This window comes from Grampus griseus (genome assembly GCF_964374135.1).
Source record: "Grampus griseus genome assembly, chromosome: 15".
Classification (NCBI taxonomy): Eukaryota; Metazoa; Chordata; class Mammalia; order Artiodactyla; family Delphinidae; genus Grampus; species Grampus griseus.
In genome coordinates this window covers 77,533,855-77,552,163 of record NC_139009.1, presented here as the reverse complement: position 1 = coordinate 77,552,163, position 18,309 = coordinate 77,533,855, and the positions used below count along the sequence as shown (strand labels likewise).

The 18,309-nt window shown below is 48.6% G+C and overlaps 1 protein-coding gene across 1 annotated transcript in view; it reads left to right on the top strand.

Annotated features, from left to right (window-relative positions):
• Positions 1–18,309, top strand: part of MERTK (MER proto-oncogene, tyrosine kinase) — a gene marked incomplete at its 5' end in the record, with an annotated part of 113,496 nt that overhangs the window by 14,360 nt on the left and 80,827 nt on the right. Inside the window, one exon of the mRNA XM_082672844.1 lies at positions 9,802–10,222. Coding sequence (XP_082528970.1) covers positions 9,802–10,222 — 421 coding nt within the window. The remainder of the gene's footprint in view (positions 1–9,801; positions 10,223–18,309) is intronic.

Sequence of the window (18,309 nt, the reverse complement as noted above, 5' to 3'; positions counted from 1 at the left end):
AGCACTTCTATCAAGAAACAGTCAAATGGGGCTTCCCTGGTGGTGCAGTGGTTGAGAGTCCGCCTGCCGATGCAGGGGACGCGGGTTCGTGCCCCGGTCCGGGAAGATCCCACATGCCGCGGAGCGGCTGGGCCCGTGAGCCATGACTGCTGAGCCTGCGTGTCCGGAGCCTGTGCGCCGCAACGGGAGAGGCCACAACAGTGAGAGGCCCGTGTACCGCCAAAAAAAAAAAAAAAAAAAGAAACAGTCAAATGCTCAAGTCAGAAAGTGGGGTGCAGGCTGAAGGCGGTTATGGGGGGCTGCCTAAAGCCCTTTGAGTTCCTTGGAGCTTCTACTGCTAAAGTGTGTGCACAAGGCCAAGCAAGGGGGAGAGGCACCTGTGGGGCTCCAGTCTTTTTTTTTGGAGCCAATGCATTCGGGGGCCAGGGGGAGTGAGGAGTCACCCTGATAATCATGCGTTTGGCTCAGAGGCCCGAGCCGCCGCACATCCTCCAGGTGAGGGCACAGAGAGGTTGGCTAGCTTGCTTGGTGTGTTGGGGTCCCTGTTTGCCCCTCTACACCCCTTCCTCATCCTGCTCTAGGCCCCAGGAGGCCAGCCTAGGGGGAGGGCGACAGTGAACTCCCTGGGCACCGGCTCCAGCTGGTTTGTGCTAAAGGATACTAAGTTGCATTTACTTAACTAAGTATAACCCACATAGGCATTGTTTATCTGAAATCCAAGTGTAAGTGGGGCATCCCATTTTTTATCTGGCAACCCGGTGCCCGCCCACCGGAGCCCGTGTAGAAAATCTGACTCACCAGCACCATGTTTTATACCAACCCCACTTTTTACCCGGTGCGGGCATCTCAGTGGTTCACTGTCACCTCTGCTTTCTTCTGCTGAGGCTGTGACCCCTCCAGACACATGCAACCCACCAATTACTCCCCCTTGTTTCCGGTAAAGCCCCTGCCGGGGCCCCTTCCCTCAGGTCAGCTCTCGGTTTCTGCCTGCACTTTTCCTGCACTAGGTGCATTTATCCCATGAATGGCCCTTCTTCTTTTTTTTCTTTTTTTTCTTTTTTTTTTTTGCGGTACGCGGGCCTCTCACCGTTGTGGCCTCTCCCGTTGCGGAGCACAGGCTCCGGACGCGCAGGCTCAGCGGCCATGGCTCACGGGCCAGCCGCTCCACGGCATGTGGGATCTTCCCGGACCGGGGCACGCACCCGTGTCCCCTGCGTCGGCAGGCGGACTCTCAACCACTGCGCCACCAGGGAAGCCCCCTTCTTTTTAATTCTCTCCAAGTGGTGGAGTGCTGTGCACTCAAGTTAATTTTTACCATTTACGATTTGGGGACAATCAGGTCAGGTGATTTCAGGTTGAAGGTTTTTTTTTAAATGTCCTCTCATTCAGTGTTGCTACGCTTTATCAACTGAGAATCCTTTGCGTTTGCATAAAGTGAAATGATTCTAAGTAGACAGTTTCTGCTTGTTCTGGGTTTGGCCTCAGCCATCTTCGGGGGTGAGAGGAGGAGTTTTTAACCAAGTGACAGTGAAGCGCCCACGGACACAATTCAAACATCGGCCTGGGGGGCACACATGGAATGGGGGGGGCTCTGGTCCACAGAACAGCCCTTTCTCCTGGGCGGGGGGGCGACACAGGGTGTGACAAGGGAGAGGGACGGGAAGTGGACACAAACAGGATTCCAGATGCCAAAAAGCCTTTACTATAAACTACAAACCCGCCCCAGAATGGGGCCTTTCTCCTCCCAACCGCTGGGGCCTGCTTGATAGCAGATCCCACCGTGGGCAGCGAGGCCGAGGAACCCTTAGCGCCTGGGCCAAATCCTCCTTCTGCTCCGCGGCGGGGAGCAAAGAACCCCTAGGAGTTCAAGGATAAGTCCTCCCTCGTGCAGCTGCCTCTGGGTCTCCGGATTTTGAGGCTGAACTTCAGAGAGCTCGGCTCATGTCCCCACCTGTTGTGTTGTCTAAGGAGTAGGGAGAACCCGGTGTGGCTCCCACTGGCTGGCACTGCAACCCTGCTGTTATTTGACCCATCCGGCCCAGGTGCTTCTGGTCCTTTCCCAGGTCTTCGGGGTAGTAAAGTGGGCTGATGGCACGTAACACCAGCGTGCACTCTCCCTCCCGCGCAGCTGCCGCCCTGCCCAACCCTCCTCTTGCAGCTTAGAGGGACTCCAGGGTCAGGGAGGCGGCGTGAGGTTGCCACTCCACCTAATACCCCGGGACCTGCGATTTCAGCAGCCGCTGCTTCCTTTATCCACCTTGGGCTGTGATCCTGAAGCTTCAATAAAAATCTAAAGGAGGGCTTCCCTGGTGGCGCAGTGGTTGAGAGTCCGCCTGCCGATGCAGGGGACACGGGTTCGTGCCCCGGTCCGGGAAGATCCCACATGCCGCGGAGCAGCTGGGCCCGTGAGCCATGGCCGCTGGGCCTGCGCGTCTGGAGCCTGTGCTCCGCAACGGGAGAGGCCACAACAGTGAGAGGCCCGTGTACTACAAAAAAAAAAAAATCTAAAGGAGCTCATGCTGGGAAAGAGTGGTGAAGACCAGCCCTGGAGAGATTCCTTAGAGCTCTCTTTAATGGTTGCATCGATGCCCACCTAACAGAAAGGACTGGGGGCGGGGGGGTCGCAGTTCTGCTGGTGAAAAGTGCTTTCTTTTGCAAAGCACTTCGACCAAGAAGAAGTCAAATGCTCGAGTCAAGAAGTGGGGTGCAGGCTGAGGGGGGTTACTTCACAGACTTGAAGTATGCTTTTGCCTCTCATTCATGGGTGGCAATTATGCTGCTCCAGTGTTGCCATTCTCCATGCATTGTCTAAGACAGACCTTACCCATTAGTCCCAGCGCTCATTCCCACAAGGCCCAGAAATTCCTCCTTGGTGTGGTCAAAGGCCGGGTTCAGATGCAGGCCAGTCACAGCAGCAGCTGGTGTCTGTGGAGGCACTGATCATCTGATCGTCTCCCACCCCGCCGGGTACTCCTGTCCTTACAGGGGGTCAGAGCATGACAGAGCTTTCCTGAGGTCATGGGTCAGGCATCCAGGGACTGGGTGGGCTTTGGCTCTCCAACCACAGAGTTGCTGGCCAACACCCAAGCATCACTGCCCACCAACCCGTCTGCCATCATGCACGCTCCGCAAGCACTCAGCAAATATTCATGGATTTAAGGGTGGGATGCGCTACTCGAGCACACAGAAAATCCCTTACTTTTAAAATTTTATTTTATTGAAATATAGTTGATTTACGATGTTGTATTAATTTCTGCTGTACAGCAAAGTGACTCAGTTATACACATATAAATACATTGTTCATATTCTTTTCCACTATGGTTTATCACAGGATACTGAATATAGTTCCCTGGGCTATACAGTAGGACCTTGTGGCTTATCCATTCTGTATATAATAGTTTGCGTCTGCTGTTCCCAAACTCCATCCCAATCCTTCCTCCCCCGCCCGCCCCGTGGCAACCACAGTCCGTTCTGTATGTCCTTGAGTCTGTTTCTGTTTCGTAGATATGTTCATTTGTGTCCTATTTTAGATTCCACATATAAGTGATATCATATATTTGTCTTTCTCTGACCTACTTCACTTAGTATGATAATCTCCAGGTCCATCCATGTTGCTGCAAATAGCATTATTTCATTCTTTTTTATGGCTGAGTAATATTCCATTGTATACATGTACCACATCTTCTTTACCCATTCATCGGTCGATGGACACTTAGGTTGCTTCCATGTCTTGGCTGTTGTGAACAGTGCTGCTGTGAACATAGGGGTGCGTGTATCTTTTTGAATTAGAGTTTTCTCCGGATGTATGCCCAAGAGTGGGATCGTATGGCAGCTCTGTTTATAGTTCAGAAAATAGCTCTTTCCCTAGCATCCCCTCATTGACCAGTTTTGAGTCCGAGAGGCTGTGGTCCTCAGTATCTGCCCCACCGCAGCTGCAGGTGGTTTGGGGAGGAGATGCTGCTGCAGAGGCCTGGCTACAGACCCACCACAGTCCCACTCCCAGCCACAGCAGTGTCCCTGCCTGTGTCACACCCATTTGTTCTGTAGGTGTTTGCTGCATATCAGCTCCGTGCCAGGCATCAGGCTGGGTTCAGAGGATACCGCCTCCAGCCCTCAAGGAAGCTGCTGGCAAATTTGTTCAGAAAAACAAGGCAAACCTCAAACAATGGACCATAGGTCTAATCACTTTATTCGTTGGCTGAAGAAACATTTGCTAATCATATCCCATGGGCCTGTCCCCGTGCTGAGCACTGGAGGAAGATGATGGTAACACAATCCTTGTCTTTATGAAGCTGGCCTTGGAATCTGGTCAAGGCCTGGGTGGTCATTGGAAACACAGGGGCACACAGCAGAGGCGCTCCACGACCAACTCCAGGACTGGATGGATGTGGCCCCCTGGGGTGGGCGGATGAACTGCTGGAACATGTGGACAAGCTACTCTTGGACCTGAGTGGGAGGCCATTTATCCAAGTTGTTCAGCTGCATTTGCTTGTGAGGCCAAACTTCCCACTTTAGCCTCTGTCCCGTCCACATGAGAAAATAACCGTGAAAGAAGATGGGAGTGGGGAAGAGAAGGGGGAGATGTCTCATGAATTCCAGCGGCAGCCTGCTTTTCCACGTGTGCCATGGAGAGAGGACCAAATTCTCATTAAGTCTCTGGCTGTGGGCTTTTAATACACCTCTGACTCTGGCTAAAAACATTGTCTCCACAATGGGGATCATCAAACAGGCCCACCACGTTTGCTCTTGTCATCTTGAAAATGAATTAACAAGAACACGTTAATAAAAAGTAAAAGTTTAAAAGATTTTTGGTCTGATCGCATCCTCCTACTGTCACTACCTCGCCCCACCAACAAAATAATTTTAAAATCTTCCACTTCTGTGAGGAAAAACAGGGGGAGGGACATTATACAACTGAAGTAGTCAGAACACTGAAAAATTAGCAGCTTAACATGTAATTTCTAATCGATCATTGCTCTGACTTTGGGGTCCAAAACCTTGGAATCGTTTTCATCTTGCCTTTTCCCACATTATCCGTATTCAGTCAAGGCCCCCATATACAGCTGGCGAGGTTATGCACTGCACAGCACATACTGTAAAGCACTGTTTACACTGAAAACTATGTGGGGCGACACCCCATCCCAGCCCCACTCCTTGCCAAAGCTGCACAGTGAGAACCTCACCAAGCATGCGTGGTTGTCCAGCCCTCAGCGTCAACCCCTGTAGATCAGCAGTTCTCAAGTACTGGGCCGTGGCAGGTTCTACTGATACAAAGAGAAAGTAATAGAAGTAATAACGTTTACTGAGCGCTTACTATGAGCCAAACATAGTAATGACTCCTTTATTCCTAACCGCAACCCTGGGGGACACCATTATTATTACATCCCCATTTTCCCTATGGGGGCCACGCTATCCAAGCAATGGCCAGGATAAAGCTGCCAGGTGTCCACTCCTGAGAGCTGCCCTGTGTTACGCCCTTCCTAAACATTTGGAGTCAAACTGACGTATCTTTTTTTTTTTAATATATATATATTTTAATTATTGAAGTATAGCTGATTTACAATGTTGTGTTAACTAATGCTGTACACCAAAATGATTCAGTTATACCTATATATGCATTCCTTTTCATATTCTTTTCCATTATGGTTCATCACAAGATACTGAATATAGTTCCCTGTGCTACACAATAGGACCTCGTTGGTTATCCATTCTGTATGTAGTGGTTTGCATCTGAAACTGACCTTTCTTTTTGACGTGATGGCAGTACTCGAGGACACTGTTGGGATCAGCCCCTCTTCTCTTTCCTGCATCCTTCCTGCTACGTCCTGGCCCCTCCCGTAGTTAGGGCTCCGATACCTTCCTGCCGTGTTTCCTACGTCCTGGCCTCCTCCTTCCTCCCTCTCAGGCAGATGTCCACGCCCCGGTCAAGCACGGCTCTCATCTTCTCCCTCCACTGCTCAGAAACCTTCCAGGAATCCCTATTCCCTCCACGGCGATTCAGGGCTCTCCACGTTCAGCCTCATTTCACTGTATCTCTCATTTTTCTCCTAGCACAGAAGCACCACCCTGCAGCTAAACTGGTGTTCCCAAACTATGAGGGCCTCTTCCTTTCACTCCAGTTTTCCACCACCTCTGCCCCTTGAAACCCTGTCAACCCTCCCCTACCCCTCCTTTAATTCATGCCCTTACCTATTCATTCAACAAACCTATTTTGAGCACCTCCGAGGAACTGACTACAGTGTGGGGGACTTTCAGTCAACCCGGCAGGGGAGAAAGAATTGAATGAGAAATTACAGATGTTACAAAGGGGAGGGTCCCACCACCTGACCTGGGAGGTTTAACTAGACAGGGTGGCGGTGGAGAGATCAGGGAAAGCCTCCCACGAGCACACAGTTAGCTGTGTCCCCTCCCCCCTTTAACTCCTGGGACCCTCTGCTGCCTGTCTTCTGGGGCAAGTGCCTTTCCGTATCTCATTAGACAGTCACAGCAAATCTTAGACCTGGAGGTGCTGTTATATAAATATCTGTTGGCAATTCAATCATACTACCAGCTTCTGGCAAATGAAATTGTGGAGATCAGTTACTTTTAAACCATCCATAGTGATTACGGGGTTTGACTGCTCCCCAGTTTCAGTGATGTCATCTGACTGGATGGCTTTGCCATTAGTTCGTTCAGTGAGCAGCTCATAGTAAACTAACGCTTGTACCCCAAACTATAACCAGAGGTTATCTTGCACGGTTGGGATGACAAAACAGGTTTCCATTTTATACTTTCTGTGCTCCCATAAATATTTGAACTTTTTACAACAGACTTGTGTTACCTTTATAATTAGAAATGCTCAATTTTTTTTTTAATATTTATTTATTTGGCTGCGTCAGCTCTCAGTTGCGGCGTGTGGGAACTTTCATCGTGGTGCGTGGGCTCTTCCCTGCAGCGTGTGGGGCTTCTCTCTAGTTGCGGCAGGTGGGCTCCAGAGTGTGCGGGCTCAGTAGTTGCAGCACGTGGGCTCCCTAGTTGTGGCTCACGGGCTCCAGAGCGCACAGGCTTAGTTGCCCCACTGCATGTGGGATTTTAGTTCCCCAACCGGGGGTTGAACCTGTGTCCCCTGCATTGGAAGGCAGACTCTTAACCACTGGAGCACCAGGGAAGTCCCAGGAATGTTCAGTGTTTTTAAGGAAATTAAACAAACCAAAGGAAGCATCATTTGTTTCTCCCACTCTACTTTTTTGCCTTATATTTAACACACAAGAAAAAAAAAAAGTTATTTGGACAAAACCCCTGACTCTCCACCTCAAGAAATAGGAAAGACTGCAGGTAAGTTTGCCTCCAAGAGGCAGAGGTGAACTGTAAGTGCTTTGAAGCCTGTAGAAAAAGAGTGTTCTGAGCAGGGTCTACAGGCATAAGATAAATAGCTAGAGCAGCCATTACTGCAGAGGGATCCCCAAATCAGACAAGATGGGGAGCATCCATTACTGCAGAAGGGACCCCCCAAATCAGAGAAGATGGGCTTCACCTCTTCCTACCATCCCTGTACATAAAGTTTGCCTGGCGTGGGGATGACAGGAGAGGCAGGGGCCCCTCTCTGCAGAATCACCCTGACCTCCACTCCTTGGAATAAACATCACTCCCATCACAGCACACTAATCTGTCTGGACGACTGAGCTCAAGGCCAGCCAGCAGCCGGCCCACAAAGCCCTCCCCCAGAGCCTGCAGAGAACCCCTGCACTCCCAGAGCCCCTGAGACCTCAGCCTCAAGGACAAGCAATGAGCTCTCCCTTGTTTCTTATAGTGAAACCTCTGGTCCTCCAACCTGGCATTCACCCCGGACGCAGTTCCCAAATGCAGCAACTGGGAGAGTTGACCTGGTTGGGGAGAGAGAGCTGGATGGAGAGGACTCCCTGGCAGGAGCCCCGGCCCTCCATTCAGGGATAAGTGTGGTCCAGAGTGACCTGCAGGGAGGAAGCCAGAGGTATAAATTCTCAGATCCCCGCTTTTGCCCCCAAATCTGCTTGTACCTCCATTCACCCAATAAGTACTTAACTGAATCCTTATACTCAAAAACATTCTTTAAGTTTTTTTTTTTTGATGTGGACCATTTCTCAAGTCTTTATTGAATTTGTTACAATATTGCTTCTGTATTATGTTTTGGTTTTTTGGCCGCGAGGCATGTGGGATCTTAGTTTCCCGACCGGGAATCGAACCTGCAGCCCCTGCACTGGAAGGCGAAGTCTTAACCACTGGACCTCCAGGGAAGTCCCTATACTAAAAATTACTTGTTGTTTATCTGAAATTCAAGTTTAACTGGGTGTCTTTTGTTCTTGTTTGCTAAGTCTGCACCCCCTGCACACTCACACTCAGGAGCGCAGGAAGGTATGACGTCCTGAGCATGACAGGAGGCATGAGGTGCCTCTGTGTACCCCCATCACTCACCCACAAGGTGCCAGCCTGTGTCTCTCCTCCCTGCCTGTCTCACCACCCGTGGTCAATGTATTTGAATAAATTACAACTAGTATAGAATGTACGTTCCAAAAATGCCATTAAAACTAAAAGTATGGGCTTCCCTGGTGGCGCAGTGGTTGAGAGTCCGCCTGCCAATGCAGCGGATACGGGTTCGTGCCCCGGTCCGGGAAGATCCCACATGCCGCGGAGCGGCTGGCCCCGTGGAGGCGTGGCCGCTGAGCCTGCGCGTCCAGAGCCTGTGCTCTGCAACGGGAGAGGCCACGACAGTGAGAGGCCCGCGTACCACAAAAAAAAAAAAACTAAAAGTACAACTGATGTGAGCCTATATTTTTAGAAATTCTTGTGGGTCAAATGAAATCAAAATATTTCCAGGTCTATTCCTGCAGGCAAGCATTTTGCTGGAAGCTCCAAGTCATTCTATAGCTGGTGACATAAGCACATGTTGATTTCTTTTCCCCCATGCTTAGGGTGGGTCATGCTGAGGCACAAGAATTGTAAACTCGCCCCTTTGTGACCAGTAGCAGCCTTTGCAAGACTGTTGGCCAAGCATAGTCTTGTGACTGAGAAGACAGTAGGAAGGTGATCTCAGGCGCCATCACCTGCCTGCCATGCTGGTGAGATGGGTGTGAGGGATTTGGAATGAGTCACGAATTTCAAAAACTGGGTGAGGGTCTTCCCTGGCGGCCCAGTGGTTAAGACTCCGTGCTTCCGATGCAAGGGGCGTGGGTTCGATCCCTGGTTGGGGAGCTAAGATTCCACATGCCACGCAGCGCGGTGGCCAAAAAAAAAAAAAAAAAAAAATGGGTGAAGTGGTCAAAAGATACAAACTTCCAGTTATAAAATAGGTAAGTCCTGGCGATGCAATGGAGTTAATGCTGACTGTAGATAATAGTACTGTATCATATATTTAAAAGTTGCTAAGAGGGTAGCAAGAAAAAAAAGTGTCTCACTATGTGTGGTGATGGATATTAAGTAGACTTATTGCAGCGATCATTTGGCAAAATGTATAAGTATGGAATCACTGCATTGTACACCTGAAACAAATATGTTATATATATATATATATCTATCAATTATGTCTCAATTTAAAAAAGAAAAAGAAAAAGTTTTGACGGGGCATTATATTTCTTACGTATTCTTTAGAAAGAAGGAAGTAAGCGAATGAATGAACTTGTGAAAGAGAATATTCACACTATTCGTGTGTGTTAAATAAATTCCGCTCATGCTTTCTGAGGACATTCAGGATGCCCGTCACTCTCTCATCATGGCCTATTAAGTTGGGGACCTACTTGGAAAACTCCATTATTTAAAAGGCTAAAAATCCAATCTTCTGTTTTGCAGCTGTCGCTGAGGTGAGCGAAGAAACCAAGCCCAACCCGCTGTTCCCCAGATCTTTCCCGGGAAGCCTGCAGACTGACCACACACCATTTTCCTTTCCTCACACCAGTGGGTTCCAGCCCACCTCCACGTTTCCACCCATCCAGCCTGGAAGACCGCACACCGGAAATGCAGCTCTTCCCAGAGTGACCTCCGCCAGGTCCACGTCCCTACTGCCTCTTGCGTTTAATCACACGGTTGGCCACATAATACTTTCTGAACACAAAGAGGTCAAGTTTAATTGCTCGATCAACATACCTAATATATACCAGGACAGTGCAACTATTTCTTGGTGGAAGGATGGGAAGGAATTGCTGGGGGCCCATCATGCAATTACTCAATTTTATCCAGATGATGAAGTTACAGCAATCATCGCTTCCTTCAGGTAAGTGTTCTTTCTTCCTTTCTTTTAAAATGTTGTTGTGGGGCTTCCCTGGTGGCGCAGTGGTTGGGAGTCCGCCTGCCGATGCAGGGGACACGGGTTCGTGTCCCGGTCCGGGAGGATCCCACGTGCCGCAGAGCAGCTGGGCCCGTGGGCCGTGGCCGCTGGGCCTGTGCGTCTGGGGCCTGTGCTCCGCAGCGGGAGAGGCCACAGCAGTGAGAGGCCCACGTACAGCAAAAAAAAAAAAAAAAAAAAGTTGTTGTTGTGCTTTTGCTGATTCAAAAGCAAAAGGCTTGTAAAGAAATAACAACCTTCTGTTTTCTGTGTTAGCAACCCCACTGGTCCATTTAGAGGGTAGATTAATAGCTGATTGTATTGCTGATTTCTTTTCTATTGGCTTTTGGCCCTACTGGAACTCTTGGTGATCAAATGCTCTTCCCAGCTGGCCTGTCAGTCCTGTCAAGGCCTGCTGGACTCAAGAGCTCTCCCAGTGGGTGAGAAGAGTGTTCCTGCCTGGTAGGAGGAGACATCTAACTCACCAGGTGGGCGTGGAGCTTGTGAAACAAGGCAGCCCTCCACCCCTTTCGTTTGCCCTATCTCCTCTCCCTTCTCCCTCTCCCAGCACCCCCTGCGGCTGCAGGTGTTGCCCTCCTGTTGGGGTAGGAAGGAGGCGGAAAGTGTGAAGTCTGGGGAATTGAGACAGATCTTCGGCCACGTGGCCCCCCATCTCAGCATTCCACTTTGTGTTGGCAGGGGCAGGCCCAGTGAGTTGGAGGGGGTGACGAGGATAAGCCAGGCCAGGACATAAATGTGGAATAATCCGTCGTCCCAAGGATTGAGTCCTCATACCGCAGATGCTGGAGACAGTGAGACAGCTGCTTCTCTTCTCACCGTCCCTTTTCATTCTCTACTCTTTCCTCTTAGCCAGGAGGGGTTTTGTTTGTTTGTGTTTATATCAGGACTTCCTGGCATGTACAGTTTTAGAATTAGGTGGACTGTGGTCACTAAACTTTCTAAATGAATTCGGAGCCCGGCAGCGTTGACTCAATAGGCTTTTCTCTGGGATTCCTCCACTCCGAGTGGAGTCCTCTTTGATCTGCTGTGTTTTTACTTTCTCCAACCTGATGTTTGGGCCCCTTCCAGACTGTGTCATGTCTTCTGGTGAATCATTGTGTGTTTCCTTTTCAGAAAACCACCTCGGGGTTACCATAGACCTGATGACTCCAGTTAGAGTTTAGCGTGTCAACACATTCATAAGATGACCCCCTTTTTAGCATTTTCCAAGTTATCTTTGTCATCATCAAGGAAAGAAAACAATTTCCGCATTTCCCGTTGGTCGATTTAACCTCTGGCTGGGTCTCTCGTGCTGCCATTCTCCGCCAGTGTCAAGACTCGGGTGTCTTGCCCATGGCTATATTTTTTTCTCCATCAACTACAAAACACAGATGTTTTTCCGTTATATAGACACAGCTTCTGATGGGAGAATTAAAATCACCATTTCATAATGAATGAGGTTTAAGGGCTTATAGAAACAAAAAGCTGGCACATTTGTCTCACCCGGGGTCATTTAGGAGGAAAGCACAGCCTTGCTCTCTGGGCTGCGAGTCCCAAGTGGGGGTCCTGCCACCAGCCCCCATGAGACCGTGGGTGAGCCGCTGCATCTTCCCTGGTCTTCTTGCCAAGGAGATGGGTTTGGACTGCCTGACTGGCAGCTCTAGGTGTGCTCTAAGGGGCCATTAGATAGTCAAAAGATTTGGAGAGTTTTTAAACTTAGACAGTGTCTTATTCTGAACTGATGTTTTTAGAGTTCAGAAGGTGACTGGGTGATATTTTGAGAACTTTAGAGAAGAATGTATACTTTTGCATGTATTCCGCTGGACTCTCATAAACTCATTTGGAAGAGAAAAACATCTTACGTGACCTCCCAACTAAGCAAATTTCGTGATCAGAATTCTTGCAAAGGAGGGACACTCAGCTGAACTGAGTAATATCTGGAACAGCAGTAAGTCCACCATTAGGATATTCTTCAGCTTGACTAAAGTAACGTACAGGCAGCACTGTAGCTGTGGGTGATTCAGTGAAGTAAATTATAGTGACTTGATCAAGATTATCAATATTTGTGTCATTTCTTCCCAAGAGAGAAGGATGTTGGAGACCCTAATTTGATGTCTTTTATATGAGGACCCTGAGGTCCTTAAGAGTAGGGTGTCTTGCCCAGGATCACTAGGTAGTAAGCTGGTCATCCTCAACCAGGGAGCCTGATATGCACACCTGCAGTATCCTCTCTTCTCAAATCTTCACGGGCCCTGAGGAAATCCACTCTGGTTCCCAGAAACAGTGAAGAGTTAAACACTAGTTCTAGGTTTTCAATAGATGCCATTTTATCAGGAATTCGTTAGCCTGCAACTTTGCTGGAGTTGCCACTAACAGGGCCGGCACGGACCACGTCTATTTAAGGGAATGTGCAAAAGATAGATGTCCGTATATAGGCAGGGGTCAGAGGAACTATAAAGAAAAACGCAAAGTATTTTAAGTTAGATCACGGAACCATTTTTCTATAAGGTTATTATAATAAAAAAGGACAGAATGGACACGAATTTTGAAATAATTAGGTCTCCGGATGGGGGAGTCCACAGTTTGCACCTGCACTTGTGCTTTAAATACGAAGCAGCTGTGAGTCGCTGAGCCTGGCAGGATTGCGGATGCTGCGTTTAACTCTCTTAGCCTGATATTGGTTCATGTTTTCTCTTTCATATCATGCAGACCCTTGGCTTTTGCCCGCCCCACACTTAAACTCCCAAACTCCTCATTCTAAACGTTAGGATTAGTCACGCTTCTGGTCTTTGATCCTAAAACAAAACCTGTCCCGGTTGAAGGTGTAGTTTAAGAGGCGTGCAGATTTAAAGCACTGGAACTTTCATCTGTTATTCCTTCCACTCTCTCACAGTGGCCATCATAGTGCTTTCCTTTCCAAAGGAAGGCAAGAATGGGATAAGTAATTTACACTAAGGAAAGCTTGACCATTGACTGGTGACATCATTTTGGACACAAGGAATAGAGATTTTGTTTTCAAATCACAACACAGGCAACCGCCCACTAGTTATAAAATCAGCCAGCCTTGCCCTGAACGTCTGGGCATTGAGACACGAAGGACAGACCTGGTCCCTGTCCTTCTGCTTGTGAACAGAATGGAGGGGAAGGAAGACTCAAATGTCAAGTGCAGAAGCGCTAAGGTGGTGGTGATGTGTTTAAGGTAGTGTTGCCATCAGATTTTAAATTTGGCCTTTAGGGGAGGAGGGCCCTGCATCAGGACCAAGGGAAGGACACTTCTGCTGCTCAGGGGGGACCACATCTTGTAGTCACCCCTCAGTTTATTGAAACTAGGTGTGGGAGGGTGGGAATGATAGGAGGAGCTCACAGGCATTTCAGCATGAGTCCCATGTACCCTGGAAAGCTTAAAGGAGATTTGTTTTGGCGTCATGCGTGAGAGTATCCCCAGAAGATTTCTGAAACTACTTGGTCTTAGCTCCTCTATATGTGCATTTTTTAAGTTATTTTAATAGTTACATATGTATTTTGTTTTCATAGTTATATGTATTTTGTTAAATACTTGGAAGATACCAAACAAGTACAGAGAAGGAAACTATGGCCCACAACCCCAAGAAACCTTTTCCAAGCATATAGAACTCTAAGATGCTTGAAATCAAATTAGTATTTTATTACATAGATGTATGTCTTATTTCATGCACTTATCATTGTAGGATGAACATTTACCTATATTGCTAAAAGTCTTCAAAATATTTTAATATTTAATATTATTTAATATTTATATTTAATTATTATTTAATATTTTTAATATTTAATATTTTAATGCCACTGTAACTTGCTATTGTAAAACAGATTCATGTATAGAGAGTGCAAATGAAACTATAAAGGGGAAACCTTAAAAATTATTTTCAAAATGCCAAGGTTGGTGGCATACACAAGGGAAGAAGTAACTGATGTGGGACTTCAAATCCAGATGCCCTCTTGAGCTGGGTCTGTCCTGTGCTAACAGTTCACGATGCCCTTAGATGTCTACTATTATTGATAGAGTCGAGTCATCTTTCATTCATGGGTGTAGGACGCATTCAGTGTCTGCTAGTAGGTTGGAGTATTCTTAACTGATAGCTTGGTGGTGAATACTGAAAATCCACACCACCCTCCCTACTTACCCCCCCCCCACCCCTTGCAGGGTACATCACTTGAAAGCAGTTGCTAGACTGTGGGACTTAGGTCACCAGGCTGAGCACCCCCCTTGACACTCCAACCAGTATCCCGCCCCATCTACACCTGTTATCAGCTCGTCCAGCCCCAGGACCCTCTTTAGCCAAGAGCTTCCCCTGAAGTCTCTAAAGGACGGTGTAATTTGTGGGACGTAGCTCTAAAATCTGGTATGGGGTGTAGAAAGCTCTCTCGCTTCGGTGGAAACACTCCCTCATCAGGAAGGCACCAGCCTTGAGATCAGAAGACTTGGGGAGACTCACCCTCAAGCAAAAACAGAAGCTGATGTTCCTGTAAACTGACAGGCCCTGCACATTTAGTTATTGGGTGATTTATGGAGGAGGGAAAGTATTTGATGTTTGTTTTCTTTGTAGTCTAGGTATTCCCAGTACTCTTTAAATCCTGGCATCCTTCCCAGTAGCTAAAGCTAGAAGGATTTTACTTTCTTCCTACATTTTCTTGGTAAACATGTTAAGTAGGTAGTTTGGGTCCCTGCGGACTCCTGGCGCCTGAGCCGCTTGTGTTGGCGGCGCCCCCGCAGGCGCTGCGTGCCGAGACCCTTGCCACAGGCGGGGCGGGGTGCGGGTGTGCATCTGCCTGGTACCATTGCTGGCTGTTCTTTACCCCAAAATGGAATCGTGCATGAGAAATCAGCCAAACATCTAGAAAGTAAGAACCTAATTTGTTGAGCCAAACCATCAGCTGGAAAAGTTATTTTTAGCCATTGATCCCTGAGACTTTTGGACTTGCTTTATATTCAGACTTCCTTTCAGCTAAGGTTTTGTCCAAGATCCCTGAACTCGGGTGATCCATGGAATCCTGTCAGCGCCGTTTGAACGATGGCAGAGGGTAAAACAGGATGCTTAGCAGTGGGTCGTCTTTGTATTTCTTTTAAAAGCTTTTTTTTCCATTTTTCATGGCTTTTTTTTTTTATTGTGGTAACATACACATAACATAAAACTTACCATTTTAGGGCTTCCCTGGTGGCGCAGTGGTTGAGAGTCCGCCTGCTGAGGCAGGGGACACAGGTTCGTGCCCTGGTCCGGGAAGATCCCACATGCCGCAGAGCGGCTGGGCCCGTGAGCCATGGCCGCTGAGCCTGCGCGTCCGGAGCTTGTGCTCTGCAACAGGAGAGGCCACAGCAGTGAGAGGCCCGCTTACCACAAAAAAAACACACAACAAAACTTAGCATTTTAACCCTTTTTGAATATCCAAGTCAGTGACCTTGAGTACATTCACGACGTTATGCCACTGTCACCACCATCCATCTCCAGAGCTCTTTCATCATCTCAGACTGAAACTCCATACCCGTGAAACACTAACTCCCCGCTCCCCTTCCCCTCCAGCCCTCGGTAACCTCTATTCCACATTCTTTCCCTGTGAATTTGACTACTCTAGGCATTCATCCAATATTGGTCCTTTTTTATATGTCTTCTAAGAAGGCTTGAGAGCTTAGGTACTCCTTGTGAGCCATTTCTGAGCAGGCCAGCCTAGTTGTAATAGGTCTGAGGGCCAGAGAGATGCTGTGTGTCCTTGTAGGATGCCCTGGGGCTACGTCAGCTGAGGGGATGCTGGTGTGATGGGCTTTTGCAGCTGCTGTCCCACCGCCATGGCTCTCTCCAGGTGGTTCCTGTCTAGACACTGTGGCAGAATCTGTGGTTTCTTTGGTCTTCCCCTGTTCAGATGTTTGACCAAAAGCTGATGGAATTCTTATACTTTTTTTTTTAAGTGCCTGCACACGGTAAAGTAGTCTAACTGTCCAAAAGTTATCTCTTGCATTCCAGCCCCCTTGCTCTTTCCCAGTGGGGAGCTGAGGTGACCCGTTTACTGGGTAGCTTTCCAGAGATATTCAGTCCATGAGTCGTGTGTGTGTGTATGTGTACGTGTGGTGTGTGTGCATGCCCGTGCCAGGCCCCAGCATGGTGTGTTAATCTAATAGGGTACTACTCATAGCTGTGGTTAAATCAGTACCCAGAGTTCACAATTTTTGTGGCTATGGAAATGCTATTTTCAGCCAAATCATGTAGTCAACTGTAATTACATTGTACTTGTTATAGAGCTTTTTGATTTTCCTGAATTTAATAGTTTCCTTGCCTGCTGGTGCACTGAATTGTCTAAGTTTCAATCGCTCATTCTCCCCCCACCTTTTAAAGGAAAATAATGCACCTCCTCTCAAAATGAGCAGATTCTCAGGACTGGTGTTTTTCCTTGGAGGTGCCAGTCCTGGATCTGTCCCTTTTCCTCCAGCCCAGACACGTTGCCCTCCAGGTCTGGGGTCTGTGGCTGAGTCAACTTTGCTTTCATTTTTGGGAGCCTTGTTCCTACTGACTTCCAGCGTCTGTTCCCTGGAGCCCAGCTCCCCCTCTTCCTGGCTTTACCCCGTCACCTTGGCCTGGAGCCCAGCCTCTACTCACTTGCTGGGCCCTCACGTGTCTGAAAATGCCATGTTTTTCCCACCTCCACCTTGAGGTAGTTTGGCCAGATACAGAATTTTAAAGGAAAATAATTTCCTGCTGTCATCTTGAAATCATTGCTCTGTTTCCTTTTCGCTCTCACAGTTGTTCTTGAGAAGCATGACACGTTTCTGATTCACTCATAAATCACCTGCCTTTCTTTTCTCTGGAAGCTTCTGGGGGGTCTCCACTTTGTCTTGAGGTGTGACATTGCCTGGTGAAGCCCCTTGGTGGGTCTTGTCTCTCTTGCTGTGCTGCCCACCTAGGTGTCAGGTTAGGGAAGACCCGTATCGCCAGTTCTGGACATTTTCCTGAATGATGCCTCCCTCCTCCCCTTTCTGTGTTCTTTCTGGAACTCCTTACTCAGTCATTGTCCGAATGCCTAGGTTGCTATTCTGAGCTCAGAGCCTTTCCTGCTGTTTCTGCGGGGGAGAGGGAGGAGATTGGGGACCAGTCGCCCATCTCCAGTCCCACCCCCCACACACACACTGCCGTCATCCTGGGAGCCTGTCGCCCATCTCCAGTCCCACCCCCCAACACTGCCATCATCCTGGGAGCCTTTACGTGATGTCTAGAAAGCAACAAGAGAATTATTTGTGAAAAACGTTTCCTGTGCTATAGGTAAGGTGGATCTGGACTTGCTAATGAACGCAGACACGTTGTCCTTTTCACCCAGTGACGCTAGATCCTGCCTGATGCGAATGAGTAAAGACCAAGTTTTGATGACGTTCCCTTTGCATTCTCGTGCTTTACTCCTAGTCTGAATTTTCCTTGCTGGTTAGTTGAAGGTACTCCTGGACTTTTTTGTGTGGTCTGATTTCTGCTGCCGAAGGTCATTTGTGCCTGCTGGCTTCTTGGGTTCCCGGAGTGCTGACCATACCTGGGCTGGGTGCGGTCCCCCTGGGGATGTGCCCTGCCTCCCTCTCTGGCCTTCACTTCCTCTCCGGTCCCTGGCTCACTGAGTCACGCAGCAAGCCTGCTACAGCACTGGGGTCCCAGGCCGTGAGCCAGAGCCCAGTTTTCCGAGGGCGTAGGTGTCCTCAGCCTGTCAGATCTCATCGTCTGCCGCAGCCAGCCCCTCCCTGAGTCTTGCCTCAAGAAAATGTTGCTTCTTGTAAAGTGATGAGTAGAAAGGATCCTCTCTTCAGTAGCCGTAACCTTGGTTTCCCTTGGAACTGCTAAGACTAGACAGGTCAGCCGTGGAGAATCTGCAGGAGCTGCTGAAAGCCACGTCGTACCATCCAGCCTCTGGGTGTTACCCACGATGGGCAGCGCATCGTCCTAGACGCCTGCTCCCCTCCCGCTTTCTTCAGCCCCTTCCTGTCACCTTGATATCCTGGCAGATTCTAGGGGAAGCGTCAGCTAGCCCGTTAT